At 39.1% G+C, this 18,938-nt stretch overlaps 1 protein-coding gene across 1 annotated transcript in view; it reads right to left on the reverse strand.

The window, feature by feature from the left end:
- Positions 1 to 18,938, reverse strand: part of myo3b (myosin IIIB) — a 568,489-nt gene that overhangs the window by 127,987 nt on the left and 421,564 nt on the right. Inside the window, exon 30 of the mRNA XM_060827913.1 lies at positions 970 to 1,090. Coding sequence (XP_060683896.1) covers positions 970 to 1,090 — 121 coding nt within the window. The remainder of the gene's footprint in view (positions 1 to 969; positions 1,091 to 18,938) is intronic.

Below are 18,938 nucleotides of genomic sequence, written 5' to 3' on the forward strand. Positions count from 1 at the left end.
TCAGGATATTTCATCTGGGCTGGAGAAGAGTTTGGAGTGGGAGGGAAGTGATCCAGTTGTAGTCAACCACATTGGTTCTAATGACATAGATATGACTAGAAAGGAGATTCTTCTGAAAGAATTTGAACAGCTAGGAGCTAAATTGAAAAGCAGAACTTGCAAGGTAATAATCTATGGATTATCACCTGAGACATGTGTAAACTAGCATAGGGTAAATGAAGCCAAGGAGTTAAATGCTTAAGATTGGTGTGTATGGAATGGGTTTCAGTTCACTGAGGAAGAAGGAATAGGAGCTAGTGGGATGGGCTTCACTTGAGATGCGTTGAGATCTGTGTCTTGGCGAATCCAACATCTAGGGCGACAGAAAGGGCTTTGAACTAATTAGAGGGGGGAGGATTTGGGAGAGGGGAAACGTAGGCTTACAAAGTAAAAGGAATTATGAACATGGAGATGAGAATCAAGATACAGGAAGAATTGTTAAACCACCTAGCTTTATACACACTGTTAAAAGTTTAAATTCTTCAATTCTTAAACTTGCAAATAGAATTTTACTTTTTGCATAAATAGCTTTTGTTAATCACCACCGATGTCACTGAATGTGCCTGAGATTTACCATCTTCACAAGTGCAGCGTGGCATCTCTTACCATTTTTCATACATTATGATAAATTGAATACTATTGTGGAATACTAATTAACATACTTCATGCATAAGGTAGATAGGTAGTTCATATGAAATCTCACTTCTGTATTAGGCATGAGTAAAACATATTGCAAAAAAGCTTAGTTGGCAATATCAGTTGAAAACAGAGTTATTTCTGGCAATAAAACAACTTGAGTGTTTGGAGCTTCGTATTTAATGGTGACAAACTTTGTGTGAAACACACTTTCCTGAAAGCAGTGCATTAAACATAGCAGCAGTATGGTTTGTGTCATCTTTAACATACTTAATGATATCACAAATAACTGACCTTATTTGTTTACAATTGTTGCTGGATTTACACTCTGTGCTCTGAATCTCTTGTCTTGTGGCCGAAATATTACTTCCTTTCATGGTTTTATATTGTTTGCGAGCTAGATATCCCCTGACACCTGTAAAGAATCATGTACAAACATAATCAAGCTCATTTATTAGAATCATATGGTTAGGATGATAACATGATCATTGCCATAAAAAACACACAATTCCAAATCACCCTCACAAGACAGGATTGCCAATAAACATTTCAAATACAATTTATTTTTTGGTTACTTACAATACATGGACATATTTAAGGCATTACCAATTTTAACCTTGGACAGAAATTGCTAATGCGAGTTCCATTAACAATGGCCATTTGGACACTTCAAACTAGAAAAAGACATACCTGCCAGACAGGTCAGGATGTATAAGTAATAATCCTTACAGTTCTGTCCACACATGTGCTCAAACACCTGTGGAAACACAATGCTTTGGCAGACACTGTTGGTGGAATCTTCTCTGTGCAATGATTGTTGAACCAGCAGACCCTCTTTGAACACAAAAGCATAAGAACAAGAAGCAGGAGTAGGCCATCGGGGCCTTCAAGCTTGCTCCACCATTCAATAAAATCATGCTGTTTACGTGGCCTCAACTCCACTTACCTGCCCTCTCATCATAATCCTTAATTTGCTTACTGTTCGAGAATTATCTATCATAGCTTTAAAAACATTTACTGAGGAAGCCTCAACTACTTCACTGGGCAGGGAATTCCATAGATTCTTCTGGGTGGAGAAGTTCCTTCGCAATTCAGTCCTAAATCTGCTTCCCCTAATTTTGAGGCCATGCCCTCTTGTACTAGTTTCACCTACCAGTGGAAACATCCTCTCCACTTCTATCCTATCTATTCCTGTCATAATTTTATATGTTTCTATAAATTTCCCCCTCATTCTTCTGAATTCTAATGAATATAATCCAAGTCTATTCAGTCTCTCCTCAAAAGCCAACCCCCTCAACTCTGGAATCAACCTAGTGAACCCCTCCTGCATCCCATCTCGTGCCAGTACATCCTTTCCCAGGTTAGAGACTAAAACTGCATGTAGGACTCAAGGCGTTGCCTCACCAGTGCCCTATAGAGCTGCAACATAGGCTCCCTGCTTTTAAATTCAATCCCTTTCTCAATAAAGGACAAAATTCCATTTGCCTTCTTAATTTCCTGTTGTACCTGCAGACCAACCTTCTGTGATTCATGCACAAGGACACCCAGGTCCCTCTGTACAGCAGCATGCTGCAATTTTTTTACCATTCAAGTAATAGCTCTTTTTATTGTTATTCCTGTCAAAATGTATGACTTTACATTTATTAACATTGTACTCCAGCTGCTAGACCTTTGCCCACTCACTTACACTATCTATGTTTCTTTGCAAAGTTTCACAGTCCTCTGCACACTTTGCTCTACCACTCATCTTAGTGTCATCCACAAACTTTGACACACTGCATGTGGTCCCCAACTTCAAATCATCTATATAAATTGCGAACAATTGCAGTCCCAATGCTGATCCCTGAGGCACACCACTAGTTACTGATTGCCAATCAGAAAAGCATTCATTTATCCCCATTCTTTGCTTCCTGTTAGTTGACCAACCCTCTAGCCATGCTAATACATTGCCTGTAATGCATTGCATCTTTATCTTATGCTGCAGCCTTTTTTTTGTGGCACTTTGTTGAATGCCTTTTGGAAATCTAGGTACACCATAGTTACTGGGTCCTTGTTGTCCATTGTGCTCCTAATGTCTTCATAGAATTCCAGAAGATTAGTTAAGCATACCCTGCCCTTCACCAACCCATGCTGCTTCTGCCTAATGGGACAATTTCTAACTTGATGTCTTGTTATTTCTTCCTTGATAAACAGACTCAAGCATTTTCCCCACTACAGAAGTTACGCTAACCGGTCTATAATTCCCCAACTTTCGTCTACCTCCTTTTTTAAACAGTGGTATCACATTTGCTGTTTTCCAATTTGCTGGAACTGTGCCAGAGTCCAGTGTATTTTGGAAAATTACCACAAGTGTATCACAAGCAAACTTGAACAACTGTCTAACTCTTAATCAGGAACATTCTTCAGAAGTCTACAAATCACAACATACAGTATTACATTTTCATGCTTTGCCATGGGAAAAGGTATGCCAAGGTAATCAGGATTCCCTGCTTGGCAAAGAAAAATAAACTATCATTTATTTTAGCGGTATATGGCAACACTCCCAGGGAATGACAGGTTATAACCTATCTTTTTAGTCTGGATCAGCAGATAGGACAATGCTTAGATTTCTCATATGATACAAGGACAACCACGATCACTGGACTTGCAGGGTCAGTAACAGTCATGATCACTAACATAAGAACAGTGTTATAGAATGACCTGGTAATTATACTGAGGATTAACATGCTGATGTACTGAAAATTAATTTCATTATGATGTTGCTGCATATATGAGCCAGAACAATTCTTTCCACATTGGCATCTTCTAATCAAGATGTTTACAATATTAAACTGCTTTCAGTAAAATGCTTCACTCTTTAACCAGCCACAATAAACCCTGTAATGAAAATGAACACCACCACAGTAGTACAATAATGTTTACCTTAGATTTGGAAAAATTGTATCATGACATTATACGGAAGTAGACACAAAACAAAAAATAAGATTGGCTAAAACTGAGAGAACTGCCAGATCCAGTTGCTCCTTTTTTTACTTCACTGTTGAAATGGAATATTAATGGCCAAGATTTTGCACTTCAATGTTCGTATTTTTAAATTTGCCGTGACATGTTACTGAAAGTTAAAGATGCAGAATTTTGATTTTCATGCAGAATTTCTAAACATTCTTCCCTTTGTTTTGTTGACCACCTTTTAATCAAATGTGACCTGGAAATTCCACACTGTTCTTGATGTAATTTTAATGTATGATAACTTTTTGGCAGCTATTAATGCTATTTCCTGCCCCAAAATCTATCTCCCTAAATTATCTTGTGATTTCTGGCCCTTCCCACAATCTGCCCATGAAGTCCCGAGTGAGCTCATTTACATCTATCATAAGTCTTCTGCTTTTACACATGCAATGCACTAGGGGCAAGTTAGAATGTGAATTAAAACAGCAGCTGTTGCCAGAATCAGAGAAAATTGGAAGTGAGGAATTTGTGAGCCTGAAAAGAATAGAAAGTCTTAATAGCAATTTCTGCAACTGGGAATTAGTTTTGTGGTAGTTTTTTTTTATCATTCTGCACAGTCCTGGGCTTGTTTCAGACTGCTTCTTTAATTGCAACATCAGAGAGCTTGTGTGCCATGGTCATCATACACTGCACCAACCACAGTGGAAGCTTCTTAGGATCAGGTATGTCATTCCTTTTGGATTTTATTGTTGTCTATCATAGAGTAGGAGTAGAGCAGCATGGAACAAATGAGCATCAGACAACGTTTAAGGAACAAGGGCCTCATTTGATATTATTTGTCACTGACTACGCAGGTAACATAAGTCAAGTAACCTTACTGATGAGTTGCAGAGAGGCAGAATAAATTTCATTAAAATGGTCATGAGGGTGATATGTCATAAAAAGTATGAAAGTTAAAAGAGAAAGCATTTTTTCTGAACCGCTCTATGTGACTATGAAGATGATGACTACAATCAATATAGTTTAATACACATAGTGTACATTCAGACTGTCATAGGGAAATTCATATAAAATTAACTAGGAAGCAATATGGATATGCTTTTGTCATGTGATTTACATACTTCAAATGAGATCTGGGAAATATACACCATTTTCTCCATGGCGAGGTGGGAGAAAGGAAGAGCCACCCAGTGTTCTGGTTATAGTTCTCTTAAGATCCAGGTATAATCAGGTTGCATCCAGATTGCTTTGCAAGCTCGAAGAGAAATGATCCTCAAATTTCTCAACAGAAACAACTCATGGGATGCTCAGATTTTATATAACAATGCACAAAGGATCATGCATGTCAATAAGTGATAGGATTAAAGGTGCTCCAACATATTGGCACTTCAAAATTCAGTTCTCCTTGGTTTCTTCATGTCATTGGGTATTTTATGAGTTACAAGATCTAATACCTAATTTCACAGATTATGATCCCATTCAAATTGCCTGACAACCAGAAGAAGAGTGCCACACTGCAACACAAGTCTCTACAATAATTTGACCTCTCATCTCCCACACCATCTAATCTTTTCCTAGCCTTCCCTTCTATTACTCCTTTTTCTCAATAGTGTAAAAACCCATTGCTTGTCCAACTCTCGTCAGTTCTGAAGATGAGTTATATTGGATTCAAAACATTAAATTTGTTTCTCCTTCCACTGATAGTATGAGATCTGCTGAGTTTCTCCAGAACTTGTGTTTTTGTTTCAGATTTCAAGCATCTCCTAATTTTTATTTTGTCTTACCAGAGATAAGAGAGGGGAAGGTGGTGGCAGCTGGAAGATTGGCAAGTGCTGCTTTCCTGAATGAATCAGAATAACTTGAAACCTTACCAATCTAATGGTGTCTGGAATTGGCTTCCAGGATAGCCAGTCTAATAGTCCCTAATCCTGAAAGCCTTAGGAAACAGAAGCATGCATGATGGTTGTCATGGACTAGAAGCTCTCTAATTCCATTAGAGATTCAGTTTTTAGTTTTGTGAAGGTGGATATACTGCTTCCAATATGGTCTTTAGGAGGACTCTGCTTCAAATTGCAACTACATCACAACAAAACCTAAGAAAATAGGAACAGGAATAGGCTATTCAGCCCTTAGAGCATCCTCTGTCATTCAGTGAGAGAATGGCTGATCCATATAACACAATTTTCCTGCATATCCCTTGAAGTTATGCCAAGATTGATCAATCACATTCTTGAACATTCTCATGGCTGACCCTCCACAGCCACTCTCGGGCAGCGAACTCCAAAGATTGACCATCCTCTGAATGAAGAGATTCCTCTTCATCTCAATCCTAAAACTGTTTCCCTTTGTTCAGAGATTGAGTTCCCTGGTTCGAGATACCTCAGTCATGGGAAACATCCTTCCTGCATTTACCCTGTTAAGCCTTGAAAGAATTTTTAAATTTTAAAAATGTATTCGAGGTTGTGAATTTTCTGGCTGGGCCATCACTTATTGCCCATTTCTGCCCTTAAGAAGGTGATGAGGTGCCTTCTTGAACTGCTGCAGTTCACATAGTGTACAAACACCCTTAACGCTATTAGGGAGGGAGTTTTGACCCAGTGACTCTGACAGAAAGATGATGTATTTTTATATATATTGCTTGGAGAGGAACTGGAGGGTGGTGGTTTTCCTAAGCTTTTGCTGTTCTTGATCAGCCAGATGGTAGGTGAAGGTTTGTAAGAAGCCTTGGTGAACTTTTGCAGTGAATATGGTAAATGATTTAGAGATGCTGGTGCTGGACTGGGGTGTACAGAGTTAAAAATCACGCAACACCAGGTTACAGTCCAACAGATTTAATGGAAGCACTAGCTGTGGAGTGTTGCTCCTTCATCAAGTAGTTGTGGAGTTCACAATTGTAAGACAGAGAAATTATAGCAAACGCTTACAGTGTGATGTAACTGAAATTACACTTGAAAAATACCTTGACTGTTTGTTAAGTCTCTCATCTGTTAGAATGACCATGTTAGTTTCACTTCTTTTATATGTAAATCACAAAACCTTTTTAAAAAGTTACATTCTCAGGTGAACTTTAACAATTGGTGGCAGCCCAGATAATGTGTTGAAGGTCTTAGACCCCCTGTATACAGCTGTCTGTGCCATAATATTGAGACTGATTCTAATCTAATGAATTAGCAGAATCCCACATGGATTCATGCCGTTTTTGAGCAAAGCACAATGCAACTCTGCAAGTGCAAATTCACCCCACAAATGTATACATCTATGTGTGTATGTGGGTTTGTGTGTGTGTGTGAGAGAGAGAGGGGAGGAGGGCATGGTTTCTGATTGTGTCAGTGACAGAGAGAGTGTACATGCATGTGTGTGTGAGTATAAAGGAGTCTAAGTCTATGAGAGGGTGCATGTGTGAGTGTGGGAGTGTGTGGTAAATGGTACACACTGCTGCTACTGAGTGTCGGTGATGGAAAATTTGAATGTTTATGGATCTGTTACCAATTAAGTTTGCTGTTTTTTCCTGCATAGTGTGAAGCTTCTTGAGTGCTATTGAACCTGTACTAAAGCAGGCAATGGGGAGTATTCCATCACATCCTAACATGCCATGAAAATAGAAGATAGGCTTTAAGGAGTCAGGAGGTGAATTATTCACTGATGGATTCCTAATCTTTGACTGGTTTTTGTGGCCAATGCATATAGATGATCGATTCAATTTAGTTTCTGGTTAGTTATAACCCCTAGAATGTTGATAGTGGAAGATTCAGCAATGGCAGTTCTATTGAATGTCAAGGAGCAATGGTTAGATGGTCATAACTCAAACTTGTGAGGCACAAATGTTACTCTTCAATTTTCAGCACATACCTGGATGTTGTCCAGGCTTTGCTGCATTTGGACATACATACGCTTCAGTATCTGAGGAACTACGAACACTACTAAATGTTGTACAATCATCAGTGAACATCTCCACTTCTGACCTTAAGATGAAAGGAAAACCATTGATGAAGCAGTTGAAATTGGCTGAGCTGAGAAAATTATCCTGAGAACTTCTTGTGGTGATGTCCTGGAGTTGAGATGACATACCTGTTCCAAGTATGACTTCAACCAGTGGAGAGTGTTCTCCCGATTTCTGTTAACTCTAATTTGATCACTGATGCAATACTTGATACAATCTTGACACCAAAGACACTTTACTTCAACTCTGGAGTTCAGTTCTATTGACCATGTTTGAAGCAAGGCTGTAATGAGGTCAGAAGCCAAGTGGCTCTGGAGAAACCCAAATTGAACATCATATAGAGGGTTATTGCTGAGTAGGAGCTGCTTGATAGCACTGTTGATAATTCCATTTGTCACTTTCCTGATTGAGAGTTGTCTACTGGGGTAGTAATTAGCTAGGTTGTATCTTTTCTCCTTTTTGTGTACAGTTTATAGCTGAAGAATTTTCCACATTGCTGGATAGATGCCAATGTTATGGCTGAATTGGAATAGCTGGTTTAGGGGTCAGGTAGTTCTGGAGCATGAGTCTTCAGTATCATTGTCAGAATATTTTCAGGGCCCATAATTGTTGCCATGTCTGGTGTCTTAAGCCATTTCTTGATAGCACATGAAGTGAATCAAATTGACTGAAGTTGGCATTTGTAATGATGGGGATCTCTGAAGGAAGCTGAAATGGTTTATCTCGTCAACATTTCTGATTGGGAGTTGTTGCGAATGCTAGAGGCTTGTCTTTCGCACTGATGTGCTGGACTCCACCATTATTGAGGATGGGGATATTTGTGCAGCCTCCTCCTTTGGTGAATTGTTAAATTGTTTATCACCATTCATGAATGGATGAGGCAGGGCTGCAGTGCATATGTCTAATCTATTGGCTGTGGAATCACTTAACATTGTCTGTCACTTGCTGCTTATGTTGCATGGCACACAAGTAGCTGTTTTGTAGCTTCACAAGGTTGACACCTCCTTTTTAGATTGCCCTGTGCTGCACTGGGCATACTCTCCTGACTCTTCACTAACAGAACATCATTGATAGCAATGGCAAAGTAAGGGATGCGCTGGATCATGGGGTTTCAGAATATATTTGAATATAATTCTGCTGCTGCTTATGGCCCACAGCCACTCATGGGCACATCTTAGGTGCTAAATCGGTTTGAAATCTAACCCATTTACCACAGTGATAGAGCCACACAATGTAATGGAGGGTATCCTCAAAGTAAAGACAGTCTTCATCTTGATAAGGACTGTGTGGTGGTTACTCTTACTGGTACTATCATGGAAAGATGCATCTGCAGCTGGCAGATTGGTGAAACTAAGGTCAAGTATTTTCTTTCCATCTTGTTGGTTCCCTCACAAGCCCACCACACAGCTGATTTAGTAGGTATGACCTTTAGGATTTGACCAACTCAATCTGTAATTCTACTGCCAAACCACTCTTGGTGATGGACTTTGAAGTACCACCCAGAGTGCATTCTGAGTCCTTGCTTCCTCCAAGAGCTATTAAACATGGAGGATTATGGACTGATCAGCTGCAGAGGGGTGTAATGCACGATTAGAGATTTCCTTGTCTATGTTTGAGCTCATGCCATAAAACATCATGGGGTCCAGAGTCAATGTTGAGGGCTTCCAGAGCAAATCCATTTCAACTGCATACCACTGTGCCACCATCTCTGCTGGATCCCAGCGGATTAGGGCGTATACAAGGATAGTGATGATGTTGCCAGGGACAATGATTCCATAAGGTATGATTCCATGAGTATGATTATATGATGCTGTTGCTTGTTCTGTCATAGTTCTTCCAACTTTGGCACTAGCCCCCTGACGATAGTAAGGAGGATTTGCAGCATCAACACAGCTGAATTTACTGTTGTCGTTTCCAGTGTCTAGGTTGCTGTCAGATGGTCCATCTTGTTTCATTTCTTCGAGACTTCTTAGCGGTTTTGATACAACTGAGTGCCTTGCTAGGTCATTTCAGAGAGCAGTTAACCACATTGCAGTGGGCCACGTGTAGACCAGGTCAGATAAAGACAGCAAAATTCCTTCTTTAAATTACATGAGTCAATCAGATGTAATTCTGCAATAATAGACAAGGGTTCCATAGGCATCATCTGAATTTTTTTATTCCAGACTTTTTGAATTCCAAATCCACCATTTACCATGGTGGGATTCAATACAGGTACCCAGAGCATTACCTGAGCTTCTGGATTATTAGTCTGGTGACAACATCAGTACAAAATCGCCTTCTGGCTAAATGTATTAATGAGGTCACTGCTTATTTTTCAAAATTCCTGAGAATGTAGGTCCAGTTGATTTAATCTTTCCTCATATGACAATCCCTCCATCTCAGCATTTAGTTTGGTGATCTTTTATTGAATTCCCTCTTTGGCAAGTATATCGTTATGTAGGTAAGGAAACCAAAACTGCACATACTACTCCAGATGTGGTCTTATTAAAATTGAAGCCTTAGTGAGATACCTTTTCAACTGTACTGAAATCTTCTTGCAATAGAAAGTAACATGCAATTTTGCCTCCTTCATTGATCGCTGTACTTGCATGTAAGCCTTCAGTGACTCATGAATGAGGACAACCAAAATCCTTTTAAATTTAACACTTCCCGGCCTATCATCACTTATGAGATATTCCGTCTTTCAGTTTTCCCAAAAGTGGATACCTCACATTGCTCCGTATTGTATTCCCTCTACCAAATCTTTTTCCCACTCACTGAACACCTCCAATTCCCCTTGAAACATTTTTGCATCCTCCTCACAACTCCCATTCCGATCTAGTTTTGTGTTATCTACGAATGTGCAAATATTACACTCAGATTAATTTAGATTGTGACTGGTTGGAGGCCAAGCAACGATCCTTGCAGTACCTCACAAGTTACAATCTGCCAACCTGAAAATGATCCATTTATTCCTATTCCATTTTATGTCAATTAACCAGTTCTCATTCAATGCCAATATATTTCCCCAATCCCAAGTGCTTGGATTTTGTTTACATACCTCCTGTAGGGAACATTATCAAAAGTCTTCTGAAAATCTAAATACATCCCGCCTCAGGCGACTGACTGTGTGGAGTTTGTACGTTCTCCCCGTGTCAGCGTGGGTTTGCTCCGGTTTCCTCCCACAGTCCAAAGATGTGCAGGTCAGGTGAATTGGCCATGCTAAATTGCCCGTAGTGTTAGGTAAGGTGTAAATGTAGGGGTATAGGTGGGCTGCGCTTCGGTGGGTCGGTGTGGACTTGTTGGGCCGAAGGGCCTATTTCCACACTGTAAGTAATCTAATCTAAGTAATCTCATCTAATCACATCCACCAATTTCAGCATATCTATATTGTTAGTTACATCCTCAAAGAACTTCAATAGGTTTGTCAAACATGATTTTTCTTTCATAAGAGAGAAGAACAGACAAAGGAAGCACATGGTGAGGTCAATGCAGGAGAGAGAGAGAGAAAGAAACTGACACTGCCTTTGCTGTTTGAATTCATCTATCGCTGGACATCGGAGTACGTCTGGGAAAATTAAGGTTCCCAATGGGAGACTGGTAAGCAAAGTTAGATCTCACAGAAAATAGGGAGAACTAACCATTTGGATACAGAACTGTCTCAAAGGTAGAAGACAGAGGGTGGTGGTGGAGGGTTGTTTTTCAGACTGGAGGCCTGTGACCAGTGGAGTGCCACAAGGATTGGTGCTGGGTCCACTAGTTGTTGTCATTTACATATATAATTTGGATGCAAGCATAAGAGGTACAGTTAGTAAGTTTGCAGATGACACCAAAATTGGAGGTGTAGCGGACAGATTACAACAGGATCTTGACTGGATGGGCCAATGGGCTGACAAGTGGCAGATGGAGTTTAATTCAGATAAATGCAAGGTGCTGCACTTTGTGAAAGCAAATCTTAACAGGATTTATACACTTAATGGTAAGGTCCTAGGGAGTGTTGCTGAACAAAGAGACCTTGGAGTGCAGGTTCACAGCTCCTTGGAAGTGGAGTCACTGATAGATAGGATAGTGAAGAAAACGTTTGATATGCTTTCCTTTATTGGTCAGAGTACTGAGTACAGGAGTTGGGAGGTCATGTTGCGGCTGTACAGGACATTGACACTGTTGGAATATTGCGTGCAATTATGGTCTCCTTCCTATTGGAAAGATATTGTAAAACTTGAAAGGGTTCAGAAAAGATTTACAAGGATGTTGCCAGGGTTGGAGGATTTGAGTGGGATGATGCCAGGGTTGAAAGATTTGAGCTACAGGGAGAGGCTGAACAGGCTGTGGTTGTTTTCCCTGGAGCGTTGAAGGCTGTGGGTGACCTTATAGAGGTTTATTAAATCATGAAGGGCATGGATAAGATAAATAGACAAAGTCTTTTCCCTGGGGTGGGGGAGTCCAGACGTGGACGGCATGGGTTTAAGGCGAGAGGGGAAAGATATAAAAGAGATCTAAGGGGCAACATTTTCACACAGAGGGTGGTACGTGCATGGAATGAGCTGCCAGACAAAGTGGTGGAGCTGGTACAACTGCAACATTTAAAAAGCATTAGGATGGGTCTTTGAATAGGAAGGGATTGGAGGGATATGGGCCAGGTGCTGGCAGGGTTGGGATATCTGGTCGGCATGGACAGGTTGGATCGAAGGATCTCTTTCCATGCTGTACATTTCTATGACTCTAAGACTCTAAATCTAGGTTTGCCATTTTAGGTCCATTCCTTTCTAACAGTCCTGTTAACACATTCTTTACTAGAGATTCTAGCATCCTTCCTATGACTAGTATTAGGCTAATAGATATGTAATTTTCCAGTACTGCCTTCTTTTTTAAATGGTCAAGTTGCATTTCCTAACTTCAAATCTGAGGGACCATTCTCATTTCTACAGCACTTTGAAAGATGACCACCAACATATCAAATATTGCAGTCACATCTTCCAAGATTCAGGCCTGTCGATCTTAAGGTCCAGGGGACTCATTCACGTTAAGTCTGATTAATTTCCCTAGTATTTTTAATAATCTTAATACCTTGCAATTCCTTGTTTACACTAATCTCTAGATTCCCCAATGGTTTTAGGCTTTTAGTAGTTTCCTTTGTGAAGACAGAAACATTGCATTTGTTTAGTTACTCTGCTATGTTCTTAACACTCATTATAAATTGTCCTGACTCTGTTTGTAATGGATCTACATTCAATTCTGCTAATCTTTTCCTTTTCAAACACCTATAAAGGCTTTTCGAGTCAGTTTTTTTCAAAAACGTATACTGCAAACTTATTCTCATATACCATTTAGCCTTTCTGAATCATTTTCTTGGCCCTCCCTTGCAGAATCCTAAAATGCTCTGGATCTTTGAACATTCCATTTATTTTGGAAATTTTGTTGGCTTCTTTCCTTTGTCCTAATAATCCTTCAGTTATTTTGTTAGTAACGGTTGGAACGCTTTCTTTGTAGGTTTTAAATACATTATAGGAATGTGTTTTTGTTGTAATTTATGCATTATTTCTTTATATGTTAGCCATTGCCTGTCTACTGTAATGTGTTTTAATTTAGTTTTCCAATTCATCATAGCCAGTTTGTCCCTCATAGTTTTGTAGCATCCTTGGTTTAGATATTAATTTCTAGATTCTTATTGAACTACATCACTTTTAAACTTAATGTAAATTGCCATCATACTTTGGTCATTCTTTCCTAAAGGCACCTTCGTAAAATTATTAATTAACCCTTGTTATCTGGTGGCCTGTCTCTTTCAAACATGATGCTCCAACCTTGTCTGCAGTAACTGGAGTAAGTTATATGAGGACTATTTCAGATTATGCGAAAGGAGAATGTAAGAGATGTGGTGGAATTATCCTGGTTAAATGGAGGCAAGAGCTTTTCAGGATTATTTATGTATGTAATTGTTGTTAGAACATAAAGAGAAAGATATCTTACTGTAAGGTCATAATTTAGAGCAGCATCTCATTTCCCCCAACTGCTGCCAACCCAATGATCATTGTAACAGACATCCAACCCTCTCTGTTTCTTCTGTTATATATCAGTGAGTAGTGTTTACAGATTATTCTAAGTGAAACTATGGTACCTTATTTTGCTGTGTTGCTCTTTTCTGTTTGCCAAGCTTTTCTGTGTTAGATTTCCTTGTAAAACAGAGATATGAATCAAACTAGCTCAGAATTTCCCTGACAAGCACATACGTCTCTAACTTGTCCCTCCCTTCGACTGCTAGTCTGGTCTTCAACAAAAACTAGCAATAAAAGGTAGCACTCTAATTTTCATCTATTCCAACATATTATTTTCATTTTATGAGTTTTTTTTCACAAATCGCTACTGCTATAGATATGCAAATTTGTTAATTCACAAAAGTTTGATGTCAATATATCTCCAGGCTATTGGTTGATGAAATTCATTTTCTATTTGGGTAAAAATGGTACATCTCAGCATATGGAATTCTGAGGCTAATGATTGCATTTAAAATATTTATGTGTTAACTCAATTTGAACTTGTTTACTCCTCAAAGTAAAATAGATAGACGTCAAATAAAATTTGTCTAAGTAGAGGTTTATTACTATTTCAAAACAGCAAAAATTTTTTAAAATGCAGTATCTGTGCAGAATCCAAATTTTTCAATTTTTAAAATTTCTCTCGTATTGTAGGACAGATGAAAGTAAGGATGACCTTGTTGAACATTTGGGGCTTTTGAACCATTAAAGATAAATAGAGTTATATTCTGTTTCTTTCTATTACAGGGTACTTTGTTATCTCTTTTTTCAGTCAATTACTGTGGCAGTAATTTTTGTGTGGTTATTGAGCTGACTTGCAACAGAATTATCAATGAACAATCACATGCTTATCTCAGCTTTTAGTGATAAAATAGCAATTAGACAACTGAATAAAAGTGTTATCTGACTAGTGCAGTTAGAGTGACTAAAAGAATGCTCATGAAATTGGTGAGAAATGTGATGAATCAAACAGATGCATTTTTTACATGTAATTTTTGTGGTTGACTATTTGTACCTGTGACTCTCAGAGACTGTCTACATTTAAATTAATTGACATTTTCTGAAAACAAAACTCTAATTGCACTTCGATTGAAGACTCATCTCCCCAGATTGTTGAAGACAAGAGGTTTTAAAAATTCAGAATAAGTAGATTTGCATCTCCTCTCATTTTCTACAGCCATCAAATCTCAGCACATGTGTGGGGACTGGTAAAATAATATTGTCCATTCAGTACCGCAGTTAGGATAAACATGAGGAAATTGCATTTAGTTAGCATAAAGTTGATCCTTATTTCTGAATGCTGCAGTGTAAAAATGGTGTAAGATTTGCTAAATCATTCTTGTAAAAGTATAAACTATTAAATCTGAAGAAGCAACTATCTCCTAAATAGGGTATTGTTATTTTTTACCCTGCTTTTGATGGATCAACGGATAGGGAATAGACTACGCCAACTGAGACCTTTGGGCCATCAGCTTCTGTACTTGAAAGAAATGTGTTTATTTTTAAAATGCTAATGTAGTCTACCTCAAAGCAATAGCTACAACAAATGAACAAAATAAACAAGTCACGAGTTTTCCATAAGGAGCTACTTTTCCCTACCCTCTCCACCTGTGAGCATCTGCTGTCAGGATCACTGAGCAACATGATATATGCAAAATTAATAAAGTTACTTACAAATCAATGTAGCAGGTTAAGGAAATCAAGAATTATTCAGTTTAATCTTTTTTCTCCACACTGTTTGGGCTTATGATAAGGTCATTTACAAAACAAAAACAGTGCCTTTGAAATGTTTGTTCTTATAGAGGGGTTCTGCCTGGAGGAGGGCCATGGTTAACAATTAGATTGGCCTTCTTACACTACCCTCACAATATTTGGCATTGGTTCTGTTAAAAGAAAGCCTACTAAGGTTAACATCCCCACTTTGATCTCTGTTGAAGCGTACCAGAAAGAATTAATTTACATTTCAGATTGAAAAAATGTTGACAGTATGAAAAGGCATCTTGTTTCTGGTATGTGAATGTGCTGCAACAGAATGAAAATGGAAAGAAAAATGAGGAGGCAGAAAGGATAACCACTGTTGCTGCCTTTATGGTGGAATAGATGAAAGAAGGTTAGATTTCAATGTACAGTATCTAACAGAAGCACATAAACCAAATGCTGCTAGAAGTTCAATCTTTATGGAGAATTAAGTAATACATGAGATTCCAATGTGAGCAGTCAAATATTTAACAAGTCATTTCTATAATTAAATATCTGTTGGACATAACTTCAAACAGTAGTCCACAGGAATGGCCAGAATCTACTTTCTGGCATGGCCTTCTGGGCAGTGAGTCTGAAGGAAGAGAGCATTTATTCGTAAATGAGGGTGCAAGATGAGGACACTGCCACTCTCTAGTCTCCGCCCAATTAAGTTGAAGATTTGTGGACAGCTTTGCCACCTGAAAGCTATGTAGGCAAGGGGTCATCATGTGTGAAGTTGAAACTGCAGTATCCCTGGGATCTACCAATCAAGGGATCTCAGTGTCTGATTGAGGGACTTGCTATTTGGAGGGCAGAAGTAAGGCTGGACGAAAGCCAGATGCATGTTTAATACGACCTGCCATCGCCAATCAAGACAATGTGAGGCTCTCACTGGTCCTCCAGCCAAATGATGAGACCCTGTCACATGAATTAAACTCTGACCTGTGTTACTGCCTTTTTCTAAAAAATCATGTATGTAAAGAAATGGGGCAACAGAGCTCACTTAGAGGCTTTACTCAAGACATTTTAGCACAACTTAAGAAGATTGCTAAAAGAAATCATTATCTCACTGGTATGAACGCACTTTAAAATTTATTTCTTGTGACAGAAGAGCAGAGCATGAGCAGGCCATCAGGAAGCCAGGTTTACATAGCACCACTGTGGAAGGTCAAAACTCTTTGATACATCGTCACTTACTGGTGTGTATTTCCTTTTTATTCAGTTAGGGGACATGGCTGTTGCTGCTTAGGCTGGCATTTATCTCCAATTCCTAACTGCCCTGCAGAAAGTGGTTGTGAGCACAGTGTGAAAGAATGGCGATCCATTTCAAGTTGGGATGGTGAGAGAATTGGAGGGTGACTTGCAGGTGGTGGTCTTTCCATAGAGGGTGGTGGGTTGTCAGACTTCACTGCCAGTGGAGATGGTGGAAGCAGGCACTTCTGCAACTTTTAAGGTGTATCTTGATAGACACATCAAAGGGAGGCAACAGAGGGATAGAAACCACAATAAATAAACAGGAGTCTAAATAAGGAATAGGAATTGGCACAGGCTTGGTGGGCTTCCTGTTTTATATTGTGTTGTATGTTTTATATACAGGAACTGAATTAGGCCATTCAGCTCATCAAGTTTTTTCTCCCATTTGATCATAGCTGATATGTTTCTCATCTGCATTCTCCTGCATTCTCCCTATAACCCATGATCTCCTTACTAATCAAAACACTATCTATCTCTGTCTTAAAAACACTTAATAATTTCACCTCTGCTGCCTTCTGCGGCAATGAGTTCTGTGGATTCACCATTCTCTGGCAGAAGAAATTCCTCCTCATTTCAGTTCTAAAAGGTCGTCCCTTCACTCTGAGACTGCCCTCAGGTCCTGGTATCTCAGACTAGTGGAAGTATCTTCTCCTTGTTCACTTTTATTCAGGCCTCTCAGTATTTTGTAAGTTTCAATGAGATTCTCCCTCTTCATCCTTCCAAACTCCATTAAGTACAGATCCTGAGTCCTCCACCGCTTCTTATATGCAAAGCCTTTCACCCCTGGGATCATTCTAATAAACTTCCTCTGGACCCCCTCCAACTTCAGAACATCCTTCCTTAAAGACAGGGCCCAAAACTGCTCACAATAGTTCAAATGTGGTCTAACCAAATCCTTATAAAGAATCAACAGTATAACTCCACTCTTGCATTCTAGCCCATAAACAATGCATTTGACTTTCTAACTGCCAACTGAACCTGCATGTTAACCTTAAAAGAATCCTGAACTAGGACTCCTCAGTCTCTTTGTGCTTCAGCTTTCCAAAATCTTTTCCATTAGGAAAATAGCCTATACCTCTATTTTTCCTAAGATGGTGCATAACCTCACATTTTCCAACACTGTATTCCATCTGGCATTTCTTTACAAACTTTCCGCCACTGTCCATGTCCTTCTGCAGGAAGGACCACTCACTCGCCTAGGAGCTCTGAACACCTGACCTTATGAGGTATTAAACTTCTTGCAATGGAGGAGAATCCTAAGAATGATCACACATTGCCCATACTTTAATGTTTTTCTGCGTCTGCTTTTGCAAATCTTTATGCACTCATACCTTCTATTTAATCCATCCTTTGTTCAGTTTGACTTTGTGAATTTCTGATATCACCCCTAAAAATTTGAACACTTTCATCTTACTGGTTCAAATTGTAGCATTTCATCTCACTGCTGTTTTATGATCTTCCAGTTAATAGCTGAAAAGATGACCTAACAACATTTCACATTTTACTGTAATATTACTAAAAGCATTATTATGTCTTGCTGAAATAGAAATAATTTCAAAACTTTTCATCCTGCCCTCATCCGGACAGATGCAGAAATGCTGGATTTCACAGAGGTCAACAACTTACGCTACATAAGAACAGGATGTTGATTAGTTCAGAAGCAGTCTCTGATTGCTCATGATGTTGCCATGGAGAGTGCACCCAATGCTTTTATTTAATTCAACTAAGGTACAATGCTAGGACAAACTAATTTTATTTGCAGATGACAGGTCCCTGCTTAGAAATATGTGCAGCTTCTAACAAATGAGCAATATTGCAAGCCCTATTGACAATCTTAAATTAGCTGTCTGAGCACACATTGGAATGTTCAACAATTGTCACCCAATCACGGGATCGTATCTCACATTAATTATCATGCCAGGAGTTTTGCAAGCATCAGCCAGTAGTCTGTCTATCATAGACAGCCACAGCAACATGCTGTTTCACACAGTCTGCCAGTTATTTGGACTGAAGGTGTCTGTATCTGGCATTCTCAGACTGGGAAATTTTGATCTCCGAATTGTCTTTCACTGTTAGGTATTTTTTTTCTCTCATACAAGCTAGTTGAATTTCACAGCCTCAATTTAATTCCTCATGGTTTTGGTTTTTTCAATCTGGTTGCCAATTCCACCCATTTTCTTGTGTGGTGCACCACAATGTCTTGTTGCCTGTAAGTGCTCTCTGTGTCTTGGATCCTCACAAACTAAACTTGTCTGTCTGACTTTTGTGGATACCTTAGACTCTTTGTTTCTCAGAGCCCATCACAATGGCAATGTGATCACATGGGTCTTGTCACTAAGGAGAAATGCTGATTTGCTATCCTT

Source organism: Hemiscyllium ocellatum, chromosome 7 (assembly GCF_020745735.1).
Source record: "Hemiscyllium ocellatum isolate sHemOce1 chromosome 7, sHemOce1.pat.X.cur, whole genome shotgun sequence".
Taxonomy (NCBI): Eukaryota; Metazoa; Chordata; class Chondrichthyes; order Orectolobiformes; family Hemiscylliidae; genus Hemiscyllium; species Hemiscyllium ocellatum.